Source organism: Cervus elaphus, chromosome 4 (genome assembly GCF_910594005.1).
Source record: "Cervus elaphus chromosome 4, mCerEla1.1, whole genome shotgun sequence".
NCBI classification, from domain to species: domain Eukaryota; kingdom Metazoa; phylum Chordata; class Mammalia; order Artiodactyla; family Cervidae; genus Cervus; species Cervus elaphus.
The window spans coordinates 53,769,000-53,789,652 of NC_057818.1; the positions used below are offsets into that span (position 1 = coordinate 53,769,000).

At 51.1% G+C, this 20,653-nt stretch overlaps 1 protein-coding gene across 1 annotated transcript; it reads left to right on the top strand.

Annotated features, from left to right (window-relative positions):
• Nucleotides 1–1,776: 1,776 nt before the first annotated feature.
• On the top strand, nt 1,777–20,484 carry MEIOSIN (meiosis initiator). Its single transcript, XM_043899543.1, has 13 exons — nt 1,777–1,847; nt 6,879–6,969; nt 10,921–11,032; nt 12,291–12,425; nt 13,469–13,639; nt 14,859–14,967; nt 15,821–15,921; nt 16,641–16,796; nt 17,215–17,285; nt 18,203–18,367; nt 18,459–18,700; nt 19,551–19,640; nt 20,245–20,484. The coding sequence occupies exons 1-13, from the start codon at nt 1,777–1,779 to the stop codon at nt 20,411–20,413; spliced, it is 1,683 nt and encodes a 560-aa protein (XP_043755478.1). The 3' UTR covers nt 20,414–20,484.
• The last annotated feature ends 169 nt before the right edge of the window (nt 20,485–20,653 follow it).

The following is a 20,653-nucleotide window of genomic DNA, read 5'->3' on the forward strand; positions in this document are numbered from 1 at the left end:
GGCGTGGCCGTGAGGGGCGTGGCCTGCCGAAAAGGCGGGGACTGGGCGAGCCCTGATTGGTCGGCGTTTTGGCGCGCACGAGCAAAGACTGACAGGAGGCGCGAAGCCAGGCTCGCGCTGTGCTGGAAGACTGGGACCTTCCCCAGGCGCGCGTGCGCACGGTCCTTGTACCCTGCCGTTTCCTCTCCAGTCTCGCACCCAGCACACCTTGACAGGAACTGGTGGGGGCGTAGCCTGGCCTCAAGCGCTCACTTTTGCTTTTCTCCTCAGGCTTCAAGCAGGAACCTCACGCCAAAGGGGATTCCGCCCACCTCACGCCTGGGCTCGGAACGTGGCGGCCGAGGCCGGCGTGAGGCTCCAGCACGCGACCAGCCTCCGGGGACCAGCGCGAGACACTGTCCGATCGAGCTTACAAGTTTGGGGCTGGCGCAAAACCAGAAGGGGGGTCTCTCGAGGCGGATCCCGGAAGTCATGGGGAATAGTTCGGGGGCTTGCCGGTCAGACTGGAGCCTGGGCTTCACTCAGGAAAGGCACTTCCTGGCCGTGGCAACCCTCTGGGAGTTTCGGGGGAGCGGGGGAGCGGGTGTGCCTTGGGTGCCCAGGCTGTATTCGAGGCGGGACCTGGGCAGCAGAGCCAAAGTTTGGATTTGAGGCAGGGCCTAGGTTTGGGGATCCAGGCTCAAGTTTGACATATGAAGTCTCTGAATAGTACTGGGGACTTGGGGGTCACCGATTAGGACCTGTAGTCTTGGGATTTGTGTCTGGATAGAACAATTGTTGGGAAAAATGAAAATCTTGGGTTTTGTGACTGGAAACTTTCCTGTTGGAATCAGAGATACTAATGTGGGAATCTAGAAGCCTAGAGTATAATTTAGGGGCCTGAGGTCTAATTTTGGAGAACTGAAGTCTCAGTATAGATTTAGGGTCTAGAATCTTAATATAGAGTATGAGGTGTGAGATTTAGGGTCTGGAGTCCCAGTTTGGAACTTTGAGAACTGTTAAGGCCTGGAGTCCCCCAGATTGAGTATGGGGCTGCAGTTTTAGAGTTTGGGTTTTAGATAGAACTCACATGTGAGATCTCAGTTTAGGCTTGGGGGCACAGTTTGAGGGTCTGAAGAGACAGTTTGAGGGTCTAGAGGTCTTCCTTTTCAGATCTGAGGTAAATTTGGGGGGTTGAGGTTTGCTTTGGGGAGCTCAGGTTTCTTACTTTATTTAGGGTTTGGGTTCCCAATATTAAGGTTTCTGGTCTGTGTTCTTAATACTAGTATTGGGCTCATATTTGGAGATCAGAAGTTGATAGTTTAGGGGTCTAGAATACCTCAGTATTAGAGTTTAAGGCTTTTAGATTTGGGAAAGTCTCCTTTTTAGGCTCTAGGTCATTTTGGGCGTTTAAAGTCATACGGTTGCTGTCTTAATATCATAGTTTAAATATCTTAAGTCACAGTTTTCAGGTCTGCTCTCCACTGCAGAGTCTGACATCTCATTATTAAGACTAAAGCTCTGAAGTCAAAGTTTGGAAATCTGCTTTTAATTTTAGGTCTGGATCATGATTTACAAGCCCAAATTTGCAATTTGAGATTCATGGACTTCAGTTTAGACTTTGGACATTTTCATTTGTTCTATTGGCCTGTGTTTATGGGGACTCAGGACTTTTTTGGGGATCTCTTGAGTGCTCAAAGGAGCACCATGGCGGGAAATGAGGTGGCCTATCATGCTGTGCATTCTTCTTGGAATCCCAGAGGTCACTAATAATTCTTTCTTTTCCCCTCTTTGCAGATGTGGGATTCCAGCAAACACGTGTGTTCTCCTGAACAGCCCAGAACCAACTCCCTGAGTCCCAGTGACAGGTAAGGGCTCCCCCTGGCCCACCTCCCTTGCAGCTCTGGCCACTCTGGTAGAATGATAATAACCATAGTGTTTACTGAGCATTTACTAGTTTGCCAGACTTTTTGCTAAGCTTTTTGTTTGTATACCTGTTAATCCTGACAACAACTCTAGGAGGAAGTAGGTACAAATATTATTGCCATTTCAAGATGAGAGAACTCTGAGGTAGCTGGCAAAGATCATCTCTAATCCTTGCAGGTTTTGACATTCTGATTTTTTAAAATGCCCTTCCTTCCTTTCTTTTATTCACGTATTTATTTTGCCATCAAGCCCCTACCAAGTGTCAGGAATCTTATAGAGAGGTTTTCCCAGCAGATGAGGGTTGGATCAGATTTCTCCCTCCAACATCTGGATAAAGAAGAGAGCCAAAGTTCATCTTATCCCTTACTTTCTTCCCTAATGACTTTTCATCTACCTATCTCTTCATTTATTAACTCCAAAAATCAGCATCCGCTTTGTTTAGGTTATCTGCTTAGGAACTGTGCTCAGAAGGAGTACATGAAGACAATGAAGAATTTCTCTCCTGCTTGCCTATTCCTCCTGGAATTCCAGAGGTCACCAACAGTGCATTCTCTTTCCTCCCTTTCCTCCCTTTTTAGATGTGGAGTCATTGTATTAATAAAGACTCAATTGCAGTTAACAGAAACTTAGCTAAAACTGGCTAAGGCATAAATGGGGATTTATTGGATCCTTTAAACAAAAAATTCTGGGGCATCAGGCTAGGCTGGTTCCAAGTGAGGGGTTAAATGATATGCCCGGAAATCTGCCTGTCTTGGCTCTGCTGTTGTCTGGGTTGGCTCTCCATTTGTGAGGGCAAGATGGCTCCTAAGCCCTTCCAGGTCCACGTTCTGCCAACCTGACAAGCCTGGCAGAGATTTTCTCCCCAGGATCCATTGACTCTGATTGGTCAAGCCTGGGTTACTACCCAAATCCTCAACCAATCCCTTGATTTCTTGATTAGACCTTGCTTCAGTGCTCCCTAATGGAAGGGAGAAGTCAAGTAATTGGTTCAGGATTTGGGTAGTAACCCAGACTTAGCTAATCAGAATCAATGGATCCTGGAAAGAGAATCTATGCCAGACTTGTCAGGTTGGCAGGATGTGGACCTGGAGTGACTGAAAGGTCTCTTGCCCTCACAAATGGTGAGCCAACCCAGACAACATCAGAGCCAAGAGTGGAAGGGGAGGTTGGGTTCAGATTCTGTGAACCACATGGACTGAGAGTGGGGGAGGGATCATTCCCCAAAGGAAATTATTACCAGAAAACAGGGGGATTGGATGTTGGTCAACCAAAAATGACAGTTTTATCAACCATAGTCATCCAATACAATACCTCCACCCCATGCTCCAACATCCCTTATACCTAAATCGTTCCAACAAATGACTGTCTACCTTCTATCTTGAACAAACCTTTCATGAGCACGCCCTTGGTGCTAAATGCCTGGACAGATCACACTTTCCAGCCAGCTCCATTTTATAAATGAATTATAAACAGGTTTGGAGAGATGAAAACACTTGTTTGAAATCACACAGCAAGTGGCAGAGCTGGGATTTCAACCAGATCTGTTTGCTTCAAAAGCTGAAGTTTATAACCAACTGTTATACTACTTCTTGGGACTGCCCCTTGCTTTCCCTCATTTTGGAGTGGCTCTTAAATTCTTGCACATGTTAAGCAAATTAGGGTCTGGGCCTTGGTTTTCACACAGCTGATATGAGAAATTTGAACTGGCTTTTTTTTTTAAGATTTTTTTGATGTGGATCACTTTTAAAGTCTTTATTGAATTTGTTACAATATTGTTTCTGTTTTATGTTTGGTTTTTTGGCCACAAGACATGTGGGATCTTAGCTCCCTGACCAGGGATTGAACCCGCATCTCCTGCACTGGAAGGCAAAGTCTTTACCAGCAGGGAAGTCCCCTGGACTGGCTCTTGATTAAAGCTCCTTCCAGCTCCTATAAAATAAAGGAACAGTGAGTGTTTAGGCTGATTAGCTCAGGGAGAAGGAAACTCAAGAATTAGAGTCATTTGCCACTTCAAAGACTGAAAGGCAATCATAAGACAGGATAGCATTCTTTAATTCAACAGTTTTTTGCTGAGCACCTACTAAGAGCCAGGTATTATTCCAGGAGCTAGGAATATAGCCAAGGCCATATATGGCTTTTGTGGGCCATAGGCAATTTTGTTTTCTTGGGCTCATTCCTTCATTAAAAACACATTAAAAATTGTCCTCTATGACAGCATTGGTATAAAGATGAATGTAATCCAAGTTGAATTATATTAATTTTTTTCTCTTCTGACTTCAAAAGAAAACACTTCGTGAGCCCCTAAAATTATCACCAGCCTCAAGCACTGTGCTTACCTGTGCCTAATGGATCAGTCAGTCCAGGATATTAGCAATAAATAAAAGGGACAAAAATGCCCGCTCTTGTGTTTATATTTATAAGGAAGAAAGAAGAAAAGAAAAGAAGAAAGGAAAAAAGAGAGAAAGAAAGATTTTGGATGCCGATAAATGATGTGGGGATGTGACAAAGAATGTGCCTGTTTAGATCAGGTAGTCAGGAAAGGCCTCTCTGGGGTTGTTACGTTTAAGCTAAAGGCTGAATGGCAAGAAATCAGCCATGTGAAAAATCAGGGCAAAGGAACATTCCAGGTGGTGGGGATGGGAAAGGCCCTGCAGGCAGAAATAAACTTGGCAATTGAGAGAAATAGAAAAAGACCTGTGTGGCTGGAGCTGACCTGTTCCCCACAGAATCAGAGGGCAGAGCTGGGATTAGTGAGTGAAAATCATAGAGACTGTGAGGAAGACTTGTCTGAAACCAGAACCATCCAGCAAGGAAAGAAGCCCCCTTGGGAGGGAGTGCCCAATTCCCAGAGGCCCCTGTGAGCACAGCCCAGGGTCACACCTATTCAGGACTACTGCCCAGGAGAGACCTATATTTTGCAATTCCTAGTTACCCTTTTTCTCCCTCCAAATAAAAAAATTTATATTTATATGTATTATATATATATACATAAATATACACATTTATATGTATTATATATATATATATAATTTGGCTGTGCTGAGTCTTAGTTGCAGCACCCAGGATCTTTTTAGTTGGGGCATGTGGGATCTCGGTTCCCTGACAAGGGATGGAAATGGGGCCCCCTGCATTGCAAGCTTGGAGTCTTAGCTACTGGACCACGAGGAAACTCTTCTTATCCTCAGCAAATTATATAGCTGGTTCTGCTCCTAGTTGCTATTTTATGTTGTTTGTGTAACAATTTGATGAATGGATCCCTGACTGTACTGTGGGCTCTAGAAAGAGTTGTTGTTTTCTAGACTTTTATCCCTGTCACCAACCACACTTCCTGGCACACAGTTAAGGGCTCAATAAGCAGTTGCTGAATGAATGAGTGAGAATGATTCTTTCAACTTCAGAGTTTGGTTGGGGAGGTAAAGAGTGTCTCCCACACTGGTCCCTCATGTCCTCGAGGACAGCGAATCAATTTCTCTCCCTTTCCACAGTGTCCAGCACAGGACCTGGCAAAGAGTATGTATCGAGGGACTTCTCTGGCAGTCCAGTGGTTAAGACACTTCACTCCCAATGCAGGGGCATGGGTTTGATCCCTGGTCAGGGAACTAAGATCCTGCATGCCACACAGCATGACCAAAAATAAAAGAGGGGGTATCAGTTTATGGGTCTGAGTAGGAATCAGAGATACATGTGTAATCAATGGAGTATGTTTGGCTTGATCCTGCTTTCAGTCAGGGAGAAAGACAGGGGAGGCTTCCTGGGGTGGGTGGCAATTGAACCAGGCCCTGAAGGAAAATGAGATAAGGATTGGTGGAGATGAGGTGTTCGGGCTTTCCCAAAGAAGTAGCAGAAGTAGTGCCAGAAGTGTATAATTTGGGAGAGAGACGCCAACATCTTTGTGTCTCCATATGTCAGGAGAAAGAGGTACAGGTGTGTGTACATGGATATATTATGAATTATGGATTCAGGGATTAGATCCTAAAAGTTCTGCATCTGCTCAGGAGTTAACTTCTTTCACGCCCTTATTTATCTGTTCATTTAGCAAATAGGCACTGAGTTCCCGCAATGTTCCAGACCCTGTTCTAGGTGCCCCTGAGTCAGCTCTCAGTCTAGTGCAGGGATCAGAGAAATGCATGAGCTCAGGGTCAGGGGGCCCTTAGCAGAGGTACCTCACCTGTCCTGTGGAGTTGGGGGCTGTTGATGGGAGAGAACGAAAGGAAGTAAGAGATGAGACCAGAATGGTCAGGTGGGCCAAGCTGTGGGGGGCAGGGCTGGCATTATAAGCCATGCAAGGGTTTAAACTTGATTTTAATAATGGGATGGCATTGAGAGGTTTGAAGTACTTCTTAGGTAACTAAGGTATTCAGTCTTACGGATAACCCTCTGCACCTGAAAGAATATCCTCATTCCTTTTGCACAGATGGGAAAACCACAGACATTTTTGTGTTTCAGAAAGATCACTCCAGGGACTTCCCTGGTGGTCCAGTAGCTAAAATTCTGTGCTCCCAATGCCAGGGACCCAGGTTCCATCCTTGGTCAGGGAACTAGATCCCAAGTGCCTCAATGAGAGATTGAATATCCCACGTGCTGCCACTAAGACCCGGTGCTGCAAAATAAATATTAAAAAGAAGAAGAAAGAATGATCCCCCTGACTCTCATAGAGAGTATGGATTGGAGGAGGTCAGATGGGAGGCTGGGAGAACTATGAGGATGTCAACACACGGACTAGGGTAGGGGTGAGGGGATGGAGAGAAGGGATTGGAGGAGAAATGGGCAAAATTTGGTGACTGGGAGTTCCCTGGGGGTCCACTGGCTAAAACTGTATGCTTCCACTGCAAGAGGCATGAGTTCAGTCCCTGGTCGGGGAACTAAGCTTCTCTGAGATGGGGAATACTGGGACAGGTGGATTGGGGACTGGTGTCAGATACCAAATTCCATTTTGGATGTCCTAACCAAAACCTGTTCTTGTCCCAAAACAGGAAGCAGAGGAAAAACCACACCAGCAAACTGCAAGAGCTGGCATTGCTGCTGCCCGTGACCCTGAAGACTGGTACCAAGAAGCTCACCAAGGTAAAGGGGCTGAAGGAGAGGACGTGGATTTGGGAGGCAGATTTGAACATATCAGCAATCGGGCTGACCTCCCTTGTCCTGGGAAACCTAGACGGACACACAAACCCAGTGACAGCACTGAGATGGCAAGGGTCCTGCTCTGAGTGGGCATTTCCGGGAGTCTGTGATCTCATGACCAGAAGTCTGAGGAATTCTTTCCTGCAAAGGAGGCAGGGGGAGGGACCTCCCTGGTGGTCCAGTGGTTGAGTTCCCAATGCAGGGGGCATGGGTTTGATACCTGGTTAGGGAAGATCCCACATGTCAAGTGGCATGGCGACAAAAAAAAAAAAAAAAAAATGGGGAGGCAGGAGAGAGGAAAAAAATAGGCAAGGCACCAGGTCAAGGTCATCTCCCTGGGAGTCAGACAGTCTGGATCTGAGCCCTCCAGCTCCACACCTGCAGAACTCTGGGCAGCTTACTCAGATTATCAGCCTTTCAAGCCTCAGATTTAGCTATAAATCCAGGAAAAATAACTACTCCTACTCAGAGATATTGTGAGACCAAAACTACCCGACAGCCATTACAGGGCCTGAGTAAATGTTGGTTCCCTTTCTGAAAGCCTTCTTTTGTGACTTCATTGGGATGATTTCTGAGTTCGATTCTTCTCAGAGGTTCCAGGAGAGCATCTGTTTCCTCCCCTTTTGCCAATTTCTGCACATGTGCAAGCTCAGTCACTTCAGTCGTATCCGACTCTTTACAACCTCATGGACTGTAACCCTCCAGGTTCCTCTGTCCATGGGATTCTCCAGGCAAGAATATTGGAGTGGGTTGCCATGCCCTCCTCCAGGGGATCTTTCCTACCCAGGGATCAAACCCAAGTCTCCTGACTCTCTTGCGTTGCAGGCAAGTTCTTTACCCCTGAGCCACTGGGGATGCCTTGCCAGTTTCTAGAGGCCACTTATGGTCCTTGGTTCATGTCCTTTTCAAAGCCAGCAGCATAACAGCTTCTGGTCTCTCCTCTATCTCTGCTTTGGTCAGCAGTTTGCCCTCTCTGCCTTTGGCCCTCCTGCCTCCCGCTTATAAGGATGCTTGTGATTGCATTGGGCACACTCAGATAAGCCAAAATCAAGAATCATCTCCCTATCTCAAGATCCTTAATCACATCTGCAAAGGCCCCTTTGTCATATAAGGCAACACATGCACAGGTTCCGGGGACCAGGCCATGGACACCTTTGGGGGAGGCATTATACAGACCACCACAGTGCTCAAAAATAGCTGAGAAATTTTGCCCTCTTGCCCGCTGGAGAATTTGGTGTGCACGGGCTCTATAATAAGTTCTTGGCAGGGAGGATGGAGATGGCTGAGATACAGTCCCTGCGCTAGAGGAATGACAGTCAAGTCAGGGCACAGGCAGCAGCATTCCATCACGACCAGAGGACCACATCCCCTTGGTAGAATCCTCCCCAGGTCTCAGCCCACTGTCCCCCCTCTTTTCGTGGCTGCACTGTGCAGTTTTCCAGATCTTAGTTCCCTATCCAGGGACTGAACCTGGGTCCTCAGCAGTGAAAGCACAAAGTCCTAACCACTGGACCACCAGGGAATTCTCTCAGCTGTCTTAAGGATCCCACTCCTTTCCCATTTTTATCCTCCCTTAAATTAAGTCCTGGGCCTCCTACTCTACATATGACCTTCATCCCAGTCAGTCCTCAGTCTCAGTCATCAACTAAGCGTTTGTTAGTCAACGAATGTATCAGGCTCTATGCTGGGCAGTTTCACACATTCAAGTTTATTTCGTCCTAATGATACTCTTCTGAGCCTGAATGAATATCCTTGTGCGCATTGCACAGATGAGAAAACTGAGGCTCTAAGGAGGTAAAATGACCTGCTCCCAGTGCACAGCCAGTGAGTGGTAGGTTGGAGCCAGGACCTAAGCTAATAGTCTTTGGGCTGTGTCACATTGTGTGGTGTGTGTGCTCGGTTGCTAAGTAGTGTCTGTGACTCTTTTCGATCCCGTGGACTATAGCCTGCCAAGCTCCTCTGTTCCTGGGATTTCCCTCAGGCAAGAATACTGGAGTGGATTGCCATTTCCTTCTCCAGGGAATTTTCCTGATCCAGGGCTTGAACCCGAATTGGCAGGTGGATTCTTTACCACTGAGCCACCTGGGAAGCCAAGCATCAGTAGCCATTAATCCTTAAGTAAATTATAACTCCCTCTGCGTATCAGGTTCCCTGGTGGCTCAGACGGTAAAGAATCCACCTGCAGTGCAAGAGACCTGTGTTCAATCCCTTGGTCAGGAAGATGCCCTAGAGAAGGAAATGGCTACCCATTCCAATATTCTTGCCTGGAGAATTCCATGGGCAAAGGAGCCTGGCGGGCTACAATCCATGGACTTGAAAAGAGTCAGACACTACTGAACGACTATTATTTTATGGATCAGATTAAATATGTTTAGTGACTATCTATATTATGTTTTATGGAAAAGTTTCATGCATGTCCCTCTTGAGACCATGCTTCCTCTTTTTAAATTAATTTTTATTGGAGTATAGTTGATTTACAATGTTGTGTTGGTTTCTGCTTACAGCAAAGTGAATCAGTCATACATATACATATACATGTATCCACTCTTTTTTACATTCTTTTCCCATATAGGTCATTACAGAGTATTAAGCAGAGTTCCTTGTGCTAAGCTCCCTTGTTAGTTATCTATTTTATATATAGTAGTGTGTATATGTCAATCCCAGTCTCTCAATTTATCCCCCACTCCCGAGACCATGTTTCCTGATTTGGGGTTTGGAACATTCCTGTTGACAGTTTTGTTGTTATTCTAGGGATCCATTTCAATCAAAAAAAAATAGTTATAGGTATTCTTTCCTCACCTCCTTACCAGGCTAACTCCTTACACCCTTCGGTTTATTTTTTAAAATTTCAATGTTTTTAATTTTTTGGCCACACCACACGGCATATAGGGTCTTAGTTCCCCAACCAGGGATTGAACTCAAGCCCCCTGCACTGGAAGCACAGAGGTTTAACAACTGGACCGCCAGGGAAGTCCCCACTATTCAGTTTCAATGCTGCCACTTCAGAGAGGCCTTTTTGGACACCCAAGTCTAATTGTATCATGCTCTTTAATTCCTAATGTTTATCACACAGTCAATAATTTTATATGAATTATGAGTTTATTAAGGTCTGAGGCCCTCCCTGTATTGTAAGTTCTGTGAAGGCAAAAAAAAGTTTGTGTAGTTCACCCTCCTTGTGGCTTAGTGGCTGGTATCTTTTTTAGCTTAGTATCTCTCATGTCAACTCAGCCTCGACTTAGTGGCTGGATGGGGGATGCCCGCTGCTGCTATGGGGGAAGAGTCATTCCTTCAGTGATAACTGGCTCCATCACCTCTCCGTTCTGTATGCTCAGAATCCAGAAATCCATCAGCTACATTCTCTTACTCTCAACGGGTTCAAGGTCAATGGGAGAGAATGACACATCAACAGATAATTATAAAACAGTGTGGCAAGTGCCTTGGTGGAAACAGGCCCAGGGTGTCACAGGAGTGCTGAAGAGGGACATCTGAACAGTCTAGATGTGGGGTCAGAAGGTCAGGAAAGCTTCTGGAAGGCAGGGAACGCTGTGCCGAGGCTCAACGAAAGAGAAGCCAGGGAGGAGAAGGGGCACAGCAGCCTGTGCCCCCCCAAACCTCACCAGGAGGCAGGCAGGCCTGGCTTCACACCCCAGTTTGGCCACGCCCTCTCTGTAACCCAGTGATCCCTTCAGCGCCCTGGGCTTGTCCTCATAGCTGTAACCGTTGGCTCCCTGGGCCACAGTGAGGACTGAAGAGCACAATAGGAACGTCTCTGCCCATGGCGGGTGGATTGCTGGGGTGGGGCCCCAGGGGTCCTGGAGCCTGACTGTCCCTGGTCCCCAGCAGCCTCACATGTTCTTGAGCGCCCACTCAATCCCGTCTTTCTTTTGGGAGCAGAAGGAGGTTCTCTTGCACGTCCTGCAGTACATTCACTACCTACAGAGCTGCATCAATGTGGCCAAGGCCTCGCTCCAACTCCACACCACCCATGGGCAAGGCGGCCTCGGGGGTAAGTAAGCGCAGCCGACGTTCCCCGTGCCTGCTATGTCCAGGTTGTCGGGGATGCTGAAGTGACCTAGATGGTTCCCATCCTCCCCGGATCTCACAGCCTGGCGTGTGTCCAAGGTGCTGTGACCCCAGAGGAGGGCGTCTTGGGAAGCCTGTGGGGGGAGGGCCCTTGGAGCGGGCCTTCAAGGACAGGGGGGCACCATGCCAGGCAAACAAGAAACAATGTGAGCAGGAGCCCACAGGCACAAGAAGACACAAATGGAAGGTCTGGGAACAGGCAAGCCTTCAGGTGTGACTGGAGGGGCCGTGCAGCACCCAGATGACGTGCACAGACTCCGGAGCCAGGTCCAGACTCAGACACATGTGTCTCATGACCTAGACTGCTCTGAGCCTCAGTTCCCTCATCTGCAAAATGGACCAGTAAGAGTACTTCCTTTCTGTTTGTTGTGAGAATTAAATGAGTTAATACACGCAAGGAGTGTTGTCACACAGTGCCTGGAACATGCCAGTCGTTCTACATTGTGTATGCTGGGTGTTGTTGTTACTGGTGTGAGAAATACCCCGGCAAGAAGGGTAGGAAATGAGGCAGAGATGAGATTCTGAAGGGCCTCGAGAGCCTGGCTCGGGAGGGAGATAGGATGAAAATGACTGAAGAACTGTAAGCCAGAGGAAAACCACCATCAGAGTGGCTGTTTAGGAAGAGGTCCCTGACATCTAGTGTGGGGGACTGGTCATTAAGTAAGAAACTGGAGTCAGGGAGACCAGTGGAGACACTTCTGGGAGGGACCTAGGCAGGAGACCACAAGCAAATGTAGCACCATGGCTGAGAGCGTGGGCTGAAGAGGGTCAGTTTGGGAGATGTTCACAAAGAAGAATTGAGAGGCCTGGAGCAGAGGCCGCGGGCCACCTGGGGTAGATGCTGGAGCCCCCACCATCTTGAGGAGGTAGGGAGAGGAATTGGTTTGGGAGGGGAAGACGGGTAAGCATTTGGGAAGCGTTGAGTCAGTCTTCTGTCTGGGCCGAGGCCCGGAATGGACCTGCAGACACTTGAGTTTTCACCTATACTTCTGCCACCTGGCTGTGAAACCTCAGACAAGTCCCATCTCCTCCCAGGACCTCAGTTTCCACTTTTACAAAGTCCATCTGGGGACTGCAGCAGCCTCCCTCCCCCTGTCCAGTGGGAAGCATTGTCCAGAGGCAGGACTCAGGCTGGACAAGGGTGAGGCCATCTGACCTGCCTCCTTCTCCATCCTCTGCAGGGCTGGGTTGGAACCCTGCTGCAGGCTCCGCAAAGCAGAGACTCTCCACCCCGTCCAGCTCCCCGCATTCTCAGAAGTCCCGTCTTTGGGGAGCATGCCGGAAACCTCGGAAGAAAAAGCCAACCCGAGTGTCAGGTACAAGCCTGCAGTAGAACAGGAAACAGGAGTCCCACAGGAACGGGGCTCCTTCTCCAGGGCCGTCACCACTCCAGGGAGGCCCAGTCAGCAATCCTGAGCCTGGACCAGGCTCTAGATTCAGACATGACTCGGTTCAACTCCTCGTGCCCTCCTCTTCCTGGCTCTGAGGCCCGGGCTGGCGGCGGTGGGGGCGGGGGGCGGGTCACTCATCCTCTGAGCCTCTGTTTCCTGGTCTGGATATTGGAGTGCCTGCCACAGGGTGGTCTTCAGGATGAGGAGCCCATGTGCATACCACTCGAGTGCTTAAGTGGCGGGGCATGTAGCCAGTGCCCAGCAAATGGAATCTGCTGTCAGCATTTATCATCCCTCTGTCCTATCATTCATCCCTGGGCCAGGGCAGCAGGGTGCATGGGTGATGGAAGGACCCTGTGTGGGAGGTGAGGGTCCCAAGTCCCACCTCAGCCTTGCTACTAACTCACTACCTGTCTCTTCCCCTTTTTGAGCCCCATTTTCCATGTCTTTAAAAAGGGAGTTGGGGGACTTCCCTGGTGTTCTAGAGGTTAAGATTCCACACTTTCAATTCAGGGGGCACTGGTTCAATCCCTGGTTGAGGAACTAAGATCCTGCATGCCACATGACCTAGCTTTAAAAAAAAGGGTGGGAGGAGTCGGACCTAATCAATGATTTCCAGCCCTGGCTGCACATCTGAATCACTGGGATGCTTTAAAAAATGCCCCTGCCTGTGCCTCCCACCTGAACGCTGGGCTTCAGTGATCTGGGTGGAACCTGGGCATCAGTATTTTTCAGAATTCTCAAAGTGATTCTAACATCTGGGCAGAGGAAGGGGGTTTCGGACTAGATGGTCTTTATTTGAGGATCTGGGCTTACCTGAGAAGGACTGAGTGACCCAGCCAGGCAAAGCTTTGAAGCAGGTCGTTGGGGCCAGAGCAGAGTGTCTCCACCCCAACCCCAACCACCTTCTGGAGACAGTCCCCCTGCCCCCACCAGCCCTGTCTGATGCCATCTCTCTCCTCTCCCAGAACGCCAGACCCGGGCCCAGAACCCTCGTCGCTGTCTGGCCCTGGAGAAGCCTGAGAAGCTGGAGACCCCATCTCCAGACCAGAAAGGAGGAAATGTGGTGGGGACCACCACCCCTCCAAGATGCTTGGACTCCTGCAATCTCCCCAAGGCTGAGGCATCCTCATCTCAAGGTGACAGGAAGGGAGGAAGACGCCAGCTGACATGGCTGGATGTGGCTGAGAACAGCGTCCACTGTGACATCTCAAGTTGGTCTCTTTCCTCTCCACTAACTTAGCCAGTCGTTTACACACCACTGATCAGGCACCCCCTGGCGTCCTGGAAAAAGTCCTAGAAGCCGGGGATTGGACCGTGGACAAGAGAGGTGCCGTCTCTTGGCCTCTTTCCCAGTTTCCTTTTCCCTTCAGGCTCGGCTGTGGGTGTAAGGTGGGGGGCAGGATCAGTGCAGCCCTCATGTGAGGGCTGCAGTTCACAGAACTGGGGGCAAGAGTCGGGCCTCCTCCTGAGCCTCCTTTCCCTTGAAGCAGCCAGACAAATGCTCCTGCGAGCCAGCTTGCAAAGGTGTGACACCCCCAGCAGACACGGGCACGACTGGAAGGCGAGGCCTTGGGTCATCCTCTTCCTCTGCCCATTCATTCAGCCCTTCCTCCCAGAGCCTATCCTCTGGGCCAGGCCACGGGCATGGTGCTAGTGACCGCCCGGTGATCCCATACGCTCACTTCCTGAGGTCACCCATGAGTGGTGGGTGTCCCAGATCATCTGCTAATCTTGTGACCTTGGGCAAGTTTCTCTAGAGCTCAGTGCCTTCGTTTACTGAACTGTAACTGGGTATTATAATAACCACATCCTTTGGCAAAGGGGTGCTGAGTAGTATGTAAGGTGATTAAAACTATGCTGCCATGGTAAGTACTATACACTTGTTTGCTACCATCATCTTCATCATCATTACTGAACTTAAATATTTTATCTTCCTTAGAGCTTCTAATAGAGATCTAGGATTCCAGAAACCTGGGGGTGATTCAGGGTACCCTGTGGCTCAGATGGTAAAGAATCTACCTGCAATGCAAGAGACCCAAGTTTGATCCCTGGATTGGGAAGATCCTCTGGAGGAGGGAATGGCAACCCACTCCAGTATTCCTGCCTGGAGAATTCCATAGACAGAGGAGCCTTGCAGGCTACAGTCCATGGGGTCACAAAGAGTCGGACACAACTGAGCAACTAACACCTTCACTTTCAAACCTCACTCAGAGTCCCCGCCCCCAGCCTGAGGTTTTGGCTGGAGTGGGGGGAGGCAGAGGCTGTGTGAGACCCCGGCACCTCTCCATCTGTGTCCCTGTGAGCCCTGGCATCTGGCCCTGTCACAGGAGTGACCATCCCAACTTGCCCCCGTAGGCTGCTGTGTAAAAGATGATACTCAGGATTTGGGGTCTTATCCTGCTTTTGAGGCCCAGCAAGGGGTCGAGACGATCCATTTTCTCAACAAGACCCCGCCTGGTCCCAGGTAAGGGAAGCTCAGGGGATATGAGTTGGGGAGCTGACATGTTCCAGGGGAATGGCTAAGGCCTGGGGAGAAATGGGGTCAATTTCCACCCTCTGCTGGTATCTGGGGTGACCACCTCTGAGGGCCTAGCTTTGCACCAGGCATTGGGAGTCCAAAGGAAAGCCCTGCTTCTTGTGTGCTGACAAGGGCCGCAGCCCCTCCCTGGCCTCCTGTCCTACCCTTCTAGCCTGTCAACACCAGTCACCCACGTGGCTTTTTTAACGCAGAGTCTTTGGTCATGTTGGGTTTTGGCTTTAGGCTGCTCCGTCTTATTGGGTAGAGCACAGATATCTTAATTTGCATTTGAGATCCTCTCTTGCCCCAGCTCACCTTGCCAGCCCCTCCCCTGTGAATCTTATCCTTACCACTAACTATTCACCACTTTGGAAGGAGGCCCACCCGTGTCCCCCTGGGCTTCTCATCCTTGGTTCCCTCTTCCAGGAAGCCTGTTCCCCTCGTCCACCTGGAAGGAACTACCCATCCTTCTACCTATCCTTCTAGCTCAGCATGGTTCTCTGTCCTGCCCTGCCCACCTTCTCTCTTCCTCCTCAAACCCCTCTCCCAGCTCTGCCCCGTGTCATCAGCTCTGATGACAGCTGGCCTCTCGTCACAAGCCCTGAAGCTCCCTAAGGGCGGGCACCTCAGCTGACTAAGGTTTCTGCCCCCAGCGCTCCCCCAGTGGTGGGCACAGAGCCATCCCCGTCTTACTCCAGTGGGCAACACTGAGACACCCAGAGGGCAAGGGCTCGCTCTGTGTGCCACAGTATTTCCAGCCAGGGCCCCAGGTCTGCCTCTTGAATTCCACCTTTTGCAGGGAGAAACTGGTGTCCTATGATTCTGGCGAGGAGGTGGGCAAGGAGTCTCCAAATGCCGACCCTTGGCTTCCTGCCTGGACTGCAGAGGACAGCCCCCAAGGTGACTGAAGCTCTGTCTCTCCCCCTTGTAGGTGGGTGTGGGGCCTTCTTGGTACCTTCTTTCTGAGGATGTCCGGGGAAGGGGGCAGTGGGAGAGGGATGGATGCGCTAAGCACGGACACAGGGCACTCACTGTCCCCAGCTATCGGTTGCCATGGCAGATGTTGCTAATCAATCCGAACTTTTTCTCTTGATCCCAGAAACTACTTCAGAATCTTAATACAGAGCTCCAGCTAGCTCATATCAGTCTGTTGGATCTGGCACATCATATACATATATATATATATATATATATATATATATTTATATATGCCATCTCTAACATAATTCCTGGCTTCCCTGGTGACTCAGTGGGAAAGAACATGCCTGCCAAGCAGGAGAGGCGGGTTTGATCCCTGGGTTGGGAAGATTCCCCTTGAGAAGGAAATGGGCAACCTGTTCCAGTATTCTTGCCTGGAAAATCCCATGGACGGAGGAGCCTGGCAGGCTACAGTCCATGGGGTCACAAAGAGTCGGACACGACTTAGCGACTAAACCACCACCACCAACAACATGAATCCAGGCACTGCGCCTCTTAATTTCCTCTTCTAAGCACTCACAATGAGGAACTGACAGAGTCACCTTTCCCCAGTGTGGGGCACCATCTCCTCAAAGCCAGCTGCTCTGTTCCGGGAGATGACAACGCCTGACACACCCTCAAGCCTGACATTTCCTTTTCAGAGAGCCCACTGGCCCTGGGGCCTCCCCAAATTACCAATGAGATCGAGACAGACCCCCTGAAGGAGATCCTAGGGCTCAGCCCCTCCCTCTTCAGCTCCCCAGGGAAACTGCTACCTGAACAGATCCTGGAGGACGGCAGTGAGTACCTGACCCAAGGTGAGCACCCAGGGCTGGACCTGAGGTTTGGTTCACTGAGAAAGAAAAAACCCGCAGTGATGCCCACCAAGTGTGTAGCCCACTTGGTGGGCACTTGCTGGGCAGCACTGGATACCCGGGGGTGAATCCTCCCAGGACAAATCCCATCCCATCCCTGGAGCCCACAGCCTGGTGAGGAGTTGCTCCTGGCCAGCCTGGTGCAGGGGAGGCTCTGGGACCCTACAGTAGGGACCTACTCACTCTGCCCAGGCTGGAGGTCCCCCACAGGAGCTGGACTTGGACTTGGGCAGAAGAGCCCAAAGCTCACAGCCAGAGAAAGGCCCTCCAGCTATGGGGATGGCAGGACAGCGGCCTGGTGTCCCGAGAGAGGCGCTTCTGTCCCAGCCACCTTTCTGGTCTCCCTCTCTGTCCCTGACAGCTCTCTTTGAGGAAATACTGTTAGATCCTGCATCTTCACCTTCTGCCTGCATCTTTGAGGAACCACAGGAGGTAGGTGTCTGCCCACACACCCGTCCATCCTTCTTCCCACCAGTTTGATTCACTCATCCGTCCTCTTGACCTTTCAGTCACCCCCGACCCCTCAACTCAGCTGTCTGTCCATCATGCTTCTCCTGGTCCTTCCAGAGACCACCCACCCATCTGTGCCCTAACCTACCTGCTGGCCACCAGGCGCCCTGCTCTGTGCTGGGCCCTTGGAATGAACCCCCTGTAAAGAATAAATCTAAAAGCTGCCAGGTGCCCAGAAAAGACCCCACATAATCTTATGACTGCTCTATGAGGCAGGCTCTCTTGTGACACCATTTAACCAATGAGGAAACTGAAAACAGCAGGTGACCTCTGGGATCCTCGGTGCGAAAGAGCCTCCCTCCCAGGCCCCAGAGCTGACCTCCGGAGCACTGTCTGCTCCAGCAGCTCAACCTCTGACTGACAAGAGGAGCAGCCTGGCTCTGGTCCCCAAATGGTTCTCCCTCCATGTGTGGGAAGGTGGCCCCTGCCTCAACAAGTAGCTGATTTCACCGCAGAAACAAAGAGAGACACCATTAGCAGAGCTTTTATAAACACTGGCCTGGCCTGGCAGGGGATGTGTGGTGACACCATCGTGGATGAAACACACTCAGAGGAGTTAAAACTTGCCTAGGGTGTGCCAGCTCCCTCACAGGGGAATTGTGAGGGAGAGCCCCAGAATAGGAGACAGAAGCCCCCAGTCCACCTCTTCCCTGATCCACTGTGGGAACTGGGGAACCTTTGCTTGAGCTTCTGAGGCGGTGTCTGGACGAGGCTGTTTTGAACCTGAGCTGTTTCCGATGCTCGTGTGACATCCCAGGAGAGCCGCGAGTGGGGGCCATGAAGGGACACCACTGCCCCCCTCTGTCCATCTCTTCCTATCTTTCTCCTTCATGTCCCAGGACACGCCCCCTGAGGTCCCCAAAGACCCCTCCAACTCCCAAGACCTGTGCCAGTCCTCAGTCTCGCTGGACCACTGCTACCTCTCACTGAGTGAAAACAGCAAGGTGCCATCCAGCGCCGGCTCGGAGGACACGGACACAGACTCGGTGTGGAGGCAGCAGCAGGTGAGGGAGACGGAGAGCCATCGGCTGGGTCAGTCCAGGTCTCCTGCCCGCCCTCACCTATGTCCCCCTCACCTCTCTATGCCCCCTGCAGGACACTCAGGGTGACCTTGAGGGCCTGCAGTCCTCCAGCGACGATGGGGACTACACGTGGACCCCTACCCGGCGGGTCTCACCCCTGCCCACGGCCGGGAGGAAGGCCAGGAAGGGTCGGGCCAGCCGGCGTCCCTCCAAGTCCAAGGGGAGCAAGAAAGCCCCTGGCACCCCCCAGATGAAGAAGAAGTGTGTCAACGGCTTCATCATGTTCTGCAGGATGAACCGGAAGCAGTACATCCGGTGGGTGGGCGTCCTCTTCTGCCCTGACAGGGGCCCTGCTTCACTGTCCACCCACTCCCAGGGCTAGACCACCCGCTGCTGCTGACACGCTCGCCCGCCACACTCGCCCCTGCCTCCCCTGGCCCCGTGCATCGGAAGCAGTGAAACTCGCCTCAGACTTATGAAAAAAAGGAAATTAATTGGCAAATATTAACTTACATAATTGATATAACTAATTAATATAATTAATTACTATAATCTGAAAAAGAGGCTCCACCTTCAGCCGTGGCTGGTCCTGGGACTCCCGTGATGCTCTTGGATCTTCACCCCTTTCTGGACTCCGTATTCCTCTCGGCTTTGAGCTCCATCCCTGCTGGGCCAGGTCGGGAGCAGGCTCACCCCTACCTGGGAGCTTCAGGCTCATGTCCTGTCTCCCACCCCAGCAACCCTGTGGGAAGACAGTGCCTCATTTCTAAGATTTCAAGCAGAAGTTCTTGGGGCTGAACTTGATGGGATCTGTCAAGCGCCCAAACCAGAACAATCATTGCCAGCCTGCAGCTGGGGGCGGGGGTGGGGGAGGTCCCTCAAGCCTCAGGGGAGAAGAGCTGGTGCTCCTATCAGAGCAGCAGATGCAGATCCCGGGACACCGGGGGGCCCCTCTCCAGCCATCCTTTAGTCGAGATCCCTCCTCTGTCACCTCTGTTCCAGGGGGCATGAAAGGGAAGCCTTTCTGGGCAACACGGGAAGATCTGAGTTCTCAGATGGGAAAGATGAGGCTATGGGAGGGCCAGGGCCCCTCGTGTGGTTGGCCTTTGCCCAAGCCAGGCAGGGCTGCAGGCACCTCCTCACCTCCTCCCCACTCCTGCCACAGAGCCTGCCCTGGGACCGCATCCACGGCCGCCACCAAGGAGCTGGCTCAGCTCTGGCGGGTGATGACCCTGCAGGAGCGAAAACCATACTGGTGAGAAGCCCCTGCCCAGAAGGCGTGGGTGGTGGACACTAGGGCCCTCCCTGCTCCTCTGAAAATCATCAGAGCCTTGAGCTTCGTGATGTTGGAAGCAGGGTGGGAGTTTCCTCGGGCGGGAGATCTGGGTGTCACCAAATTTTATGGAAGAGTTGGGGGACAGAAGCAGAAGGGTGCTCTACCCCTACCTGGAACTTAGAAGGGCAAATAGCTGAATTCTTAATTTGGATCCCCTTGGCCCTAAACTTCCTTTGCACTTTCTGCTTCAGAGTTTCTCAGAGCAGGAAACTGCGTCTTAACTCCCTGTAGCTTGGCCTCCTCCTCCTCTCCCCATCTCAACGCCCCCTCCCTCCTGAAACCCCTATTCTCCACCAACTTCAAATTCCTGCCACCTGTCCAGTCCTCAGTTGCCCCTCTCTGGAAAAACAAGCGCATGCACAGATCTTAACAGGTCTCCAAGGAGCCAGCGCTTTGCTGGTGGAGCCGAATAAAGCCCTGGCCGTCCCCAGCCCAGACCCTGGTCACTACTGAGCCCAGAGCACTGGGGGTGGGACGGAGGTGAGACGGAGGAAACCCACCCATCCTGCCACCTCTCCCCCAGCACCAAGGCGCGCAGGTTCAGCCGCCAGCACAACCGGATCGTGAAGCAGGACAGCTCCAGCAGCGAGGACGAGGACTGGGAGACCCCCAAACCCTTCTACCAGCTGTTGGCCGAGAAGGCCCGAGGCTCCCCAGACCCAGTCTCTCCGGAGTCTCCTCAGCAAGAGTGAGGGTGCCGCGCCCTCCCTTGGGCCCTGCTGCTGTTGAAACCAGGAGCCTGTGATGGTTTCCTGGGCCTCACCCCCACTAGTGCAGGTCCCCCCAGGTTGGCAGGTGGCGTTATTTATTGATCCCGATGCTTTGTGTTTGCCTTGTATGGGGCAGTCTGAACTTCTGCCCCGAGGTTGGCAAGCCTCTCACAGCCCCCTTCTACCCTGGACGAGCGAATCAGAGAAGCCAGAGAGAGGGTG